Source organism: Cyprinodon variegatus, unplaced genomic scaffold (genome assembly GCF_000732505.1).
Source record: "Cyprinodon variegatus isolate N-32 unplaced genomic scaffold, C_variegatus-1.0 Scaffold911, whole genome shotgun sequence".
NCBI classification, from domain to species: domain Eukaryota; kingdom Metazoa; phylum Chordata; class Actinopteri; order Cyprinodontiformes; family Cyprinodontidae; genus Cyprinodon; species Cyprinodon variegatus.
The window spans coordinates 166,532-172,399 of record NW_015151364.1 but is presented as its reverse complement, the minus strand read 5'-3'; the positions used below and the strand labels follow the sequence as shown (position 1 = coordinate 172,399).

General features: G+C 39.2%; 1 protein-coding gene across 1 annotated transcript in view; it reads left to right on the top strand.

Annotated features, from left to right (window-relative positions):
• The window catches only part of LOC107099823, a 32,216-nt gene extending 30,884 nt beyond the window's left edge, over positions 1-1,332 (top strand). Inside the window, exon 37 of the mRNA XM_015398096.1 lies at positions 45-1,332. Within this exon, the coding sequence (XP_015253582.1) occupies positions 45-94 (50 nt within the window). The 3' untranslated portion in view covers positions 95-1,332. The remainder of the gene's footprint in view (positions 1-44) is intronic.
• The last annotated feature ends 4,536 nt before the right edge of the window (positions 1,333-5,868 follow it).

The window sequence follows — 5,868 nt, the reverse complement described above, 5'->3', positions numbered from 1 at the left end:
TGTATGTATCCATATTTATGTATGTGTATAACTCTGTGTTACAGGGAGTAGAAGAGGGTACAATGTGTCTTCCAACAGTTCATCCAACACTTAGTACGTAAAAAAAGTCTGTCTGCTAATATAAAAAAGTCTACTGCTAATATATCTTTTTATTTCTACTTCTGCCTTTTTATGTTATGATAGTATGAATTTAAAGCTTCCAGCTTAATTCTCTTTTTGCAAAATGAAGGATTCAGTAATTCTATTGTGTTGGAAAAGCAGTATTTTTTAAAGATTGTTTGAGGCATCCAAATTCAGAAAAGCTATGTATTTTGATCTTACACAGCCTTTGTTTTTGATAAATTCACATGAATGTAATACTTGTAATACCTGTTTTTTCTTTCTTTTTTCTTTTTTTAATCAAACTGTTTTGTATATCCCTTAAACAAATTAATATACATATTTGATTATATGTTTACCAGTTAATTGAAATGTTAATTGTTTAAACTGAAACTACAGATTCTTCAGTTCCAGTCAGTCCCTTTCAAAAAGTGAAGGTTTATGCTCTAAAAAAGGGAAATGCAATTATTGAACAGCTGTGATTTTGTGTGATTTATAAGTTCTTACTAGCTGGTATGCTATGCACAATGCTAAGGAAGATTTTATTTTTTATTTGGAAGTGTTAGAATTCTTTTTTGGTATATTCTAAATGTTAAATGATCACAACTTGATGCGAAAATTGTATGTGCATGTGAACTGTTTATGATTTTTTTGGTTAATTTTCTCAAAGTTTGATTTAGGAAATGATCTAAGAATTTCTGTGTGGCGCACTTGAAGGTCCCATTGAAAATTCAGCTTCAAATAGGAAAACTTGCTTCTTTATTTTGATAAATCAAATTTCTAAATTTTCCTATTTGAAGTTTAGCTTCAAATAGGAAAACTTGCTCATTTATTTTGATAAAACTAACATGAGTTCACAGTTTAGATTTTCTCAGCAAATATGTTAAGTTTGTTAAGTTTAGTTAATTCATATACCATGTATTGTAATGTGAACAATCAACATTAATTGCAGGCTTTGAATTTTGGAATAAAAGTCTGCTGCTGTCTTTGAGAGAGACACTCTTTTAATTATTTGTGTGAACTTTTTCATGACACTGTTAAATCTTGGGCAAATGTTTAAAGGCCTGTGTGTGGTATGGTAATTGCATTTTTTGTTTGAAAAACAAAATACATTTTCTTCTCAGCTGTAGAAAACAAAACCTGTTCACTAAGAAATGAAAAGAACACAGGTGTAAAGAAATGGAATTACATTTTTGCATAAGATCTGTGACTTTGCCTTGACTTACATCTGGACCTGTTGTAATGCATTGGTTTTGCTATGGTTCTTTTATGGCAAGACCTCCAACGGTGGCAATAATTATAATAGTTGCATTTCTTTTGAATTGAACATTTTGAATTTCAATTGTTTAAAAAATGTTCCAATTATTTCTGAAAAAGGACCACTTGGTTTTTAATATGCTATATGTAAGAAAACCTTCTTGTTCCAAGGCAACAGTGCCCCACCGTGCAGCCCTGTAAGAATGATATTCCAAAGATGTTTCAAGTGTTCCAATAACGTCAATATTTGAAATTGAAATATTTGTGCCCCTCCATGTTTTTATTTATTTATTTTTTTGTTTTTAAAACCCCATTTTATACAACATGCAGCTGTCTAATGGCAGTGGGGAAGAAACTGTTGTCGAATCTGCTGGACCTGCATCCAATGCTTCAAAGTCTCTTACCCAAGGGCAGCAGGGAGAACAGTCCATGGTGGGCGTGTGAGGGGACATTTATGATGAAATGTATTTTATGGAGGGAATAGAAGCCCTGATTATCCTCTCTGCAGTTTTCACCTCTTTTGTCACCTTCTTCCAGTCTGAGGTGCTGAAGCCTCCACGCCACACTGTGAGACAGCTGGTCAGAACGCTCCCTATGGTGCTTTGGAAGGTTGTGAGGATGGCTGGTCGAAGGTGGCCTCTCCTCATCCTCCTCAGGAAGTACATGCACTTTTGTGCCCTTTTGACCAGTAATGTGGTGTTTACAGTCCAGTTGAGGTTGTCTGGGATGTGCACCCCCAGGTATTTGGTGCCGCTGACAACCTCTACCACTGAGCTGTGAATGAGCATTGAAGCGTGGTTAGGCCGGTACTTCCTGAAGCCACAGTCATGTGTCATCAGAGTGAACAGCAGGGGGCTCACGACGCAGCCCTGAGGGGAGCCTGTGCTTAGGGTGATGACATCAGAGGTGTTCTGTTCGATCCGGACTGACTGAGGTCTGTCTGTGAGGAAATCTAGCAACCAATTGCAGAGGAGGGGTGTATTGAATCCCAGCTGTTCCAGTTTGCATATCAGATGCTGTGGGATGATGGGGTTGAAAGCTGAACTGAAGCCCAGGAACAGCATCCGGACGTAGGTGTTCTTCTCCTCCAGGGGTGCTAGACTCAGGTGAAGAACAAAGGAGATGGCATCTTCAGTGGAGCGGTTCCGCCAGTAGGTGAACTGGAACGGGTCAAATGTTGGCAGCAGACTTGAGACAATGTGTATTTTAACCAGCCTTTCGAAGCACTTCATCATGATTGGAGTCACAGGGCTTATGTTGTAGTCTGTGCTTGCCACATCCTCCTGGTGTTTCTGGCATTGTGGAAAACATTCTGGATCTTCTGGCTGTGGTTCTAATACACTGTGGTTTCTGTGGATCTTTCCAGTCAAGATGTCATGTGGCTGTCCCTAAGATCTGTAGTGTTGACAGAGATCTGGAACTGCTACTGTCTTGAAATGAGACAGATGTACCCAGTATTCAAGGAGAGACAGTCAGTAGGAAAGTTCAAAATGTTTATTAAATGAAAAACAAAACTAAAGTGGAGCTTCTAGGATCTGCGGCTTGCTGATGCTGCAGGAGGGGGGCGGAGCACCGCCCAATCTTAGACACTCTGGTTTAGCAGGTCAGTCCATAACCCTTGAAGGGGGTGCGATCCAGCAGACTGGGCTGACTGCTGACGCGGCACCAAGAGTGTCCCTGGTGCTGCAGCTCCGGAGGATTGACAGGAAGCCGATCCTGGTTAGGGAAACAGATCAGGCAGGAACAGACAGGATCCAGGCTTCCAGGTAATTCACCAGCTCCCAGGCAGGTTCAGAGTCTGACCGAGTCCAGAGGACAGGAGCAGACAGGATCAGATGCAGATGGGCAGGCTCAGTGGAACAGGGTAGCCGAGACAGGATGTGGAACCAGAACTTAATGCAGGACCTTTAAATTGGTGTGGTTATTTCCTTGGGAGATCTCTGATGGCTGGGGCTGTGCAAACATAGCAACAATATTTTTTTATACTGAAATCACACATTTGCTTAATATGAGAAATTGTAGTTTCAATGCTTGGTGAGTATCTGTGCTCCTCGCTGACTGATTCCCCTGTTTCTCCCAACTACATTAGGTTAGAGTATAATTTATCACTTAACTCTGCTAGTAGCGAATCAAATCACGCATATACTGCTGCTGTGATTGTGTAGTTCAAATTTGATATGAATCCAGCTTATGGCAGGTTAGGTAAAAGAGTGGAGTCCAGACCATGGTACTGATATTTACAGGCCTCCTCAGTCCAAAATTAACTTAATAATTATTTTATTAAACACATTACCTCTGATGTGCTTAAAATGATGGCTTAATTATTGTTGGAGACTTCAACATTGGCACTGACTTTCGTGAAGATCTATCAGATCCATCAGAACTACAAACGGACAAAATACATCTACTGCTTTCTTAATGTTTTATGTACAGTTTTCCTTAAGAAAACTCTGCTTGTCATAACAAGCAGAGCTTAGGCAGTAAGTCCTTCATCAGTAAGTACAGTCTCCTCCCTTGTCAAGGCATAAAACGCCATGCATATAAATTCAGATTCTGGAAGAACCACATGGTGGTACTATGGGACCTTAGTGCCGCATTCAACACCATTGATCATTATATTAGAGTGCCTGGGAAACTGGGTTATCCTGTCTCATACTGTACAGAACAAAACAGGTTTAAATCCTTCTTAAAAGCCAGGGACTTTTTCTGCCTGTAGGTAATTGTGCCAGAATAGCAAGAAAAATCACAGTTTGCCAGTTGCCCCTATGGTGTATCATTTGGCCCCTCCAATTCAGAACGTACATGCTCCGCCTAACTCAAATTATGATATAAAAAACTCATAATTTACCATAATTATTGAGACAACACTTTACAATGTCACCAGTTGACTAGGAACCCATTCAAGGGTCAGGTAAATGCATAGAAGAAATCAGCACATGGATGAGCAAAAACTCACACCTCACACCTAATCAATCCAACTGTCATTATAATAATAACTCTCATTTTGAGATTTATTATCATCATATTTAGTTATTTACTTTCATTCTCTTTCATATTTTTCCCCTTATGCCACTCCGTTGTACTATTCATTCTTTTTTTCTCACAGCACTTTGAATTGTCCTGCCATTGAAATGTGGCAAAAAATAAACTTATCTTACCTTGCCTTGTCTTAAAGCTTATGTGTCAAACACCTGTCGTTACAAGGCTCCTAAGTTAACAGTGCACGTGAGAGTAAATCCACCAAGTATAAGGTCAAAGGAATTTCATTTATGCACAACCCAGAGAATTATACAGAAACATTTCTGCTGCATTGAATGTCTCAATGAGCACAGAGGCCTTAATCATAAATTTAAGACGTTTGGAACCACTAACACACCCCCTAAAGCTCACTGGGTATGTTAAATAAAGGAGGAACTGTGATAAACTACCATAGGTTCCTGGTCTGATGAGATGAAATTTGAACTGTGGTGTGAATGCAAAGTATTATGTTTTATGGAAATCAGGCACCCATCATGCCCTGTGCAATACTAACCCTACAATGAGGCATGGTGGTAGCAGCACCATGCATTAAGCTTTTTTTCAGCAGCAGGAACTGAGAGACAAGTAGGGAAAGAAAAAAAAGGTGAATGCAACAATGTACAGAGAAATCCTAGTGAAAACCTATTCCTGAGGGCATTTGACTTCAGATTAAAGCACCAACCCTGAATACAGAGTCGAGATCTCAAAGGAGTGAATTCAGGACCATTTGAAATGAGGTTGAATTGGCTAAGCTAAAGGCCAGACCTGAAATCAAATTGACCATCTTAAGTGATCTGAGAATAACAGTGCACAGATGTCTGACATCCAATCTGGTAGAACATGAGATGTATGGAAACTGGAATGGGCCAAAAGATAGGATAGGTGTACTATGCTTTTGTCACCTTATAAAAAAAGGTCTGTGACAACAAAGAATTTAGCTAAGGTGAATTCTTGTCACACAAGTATTAAGATTGGGAACAGAAGTGTAATTTTTTTATTCATGCTGCGTTTTATTATTTGATATAGTTCAATTGTATCACTGGATCATGGTTGAGAACAAATATAAACTTTGTATTTTAAAGAATAAGACTTACAAGCTACTCTTAGGACTCGTGTATCTCAATGCCTAACCCTAATCTGATTTGATTGAATAGGGGATTAACAGATTTCTCAAGGTCTAGGAGGTTGTTAAGGAGAAAATGTAATCATTTGATTTAGGTGTGTTGAAGCAGAGAAACATCTAAAGCATGCAGGACAGTGGGCCCCGAGGACCAGGGTTAAACACCTCACGATTAGACATATAACTATACTGTAACCATCTACTATCAGTAGATGAACCCTTAATCCTCAAAAAACTATGAAGGAATATTTATACACTCAGACATAGTGAGGCTATTAATATGACCCACTGTTAGGAATCCAGTTTGTGTGGGTTGTGTTTTTGTTTGTTTTCCATCCACCACCAGGTGGCGCCTGGTTATCGTTGGCCTTCTC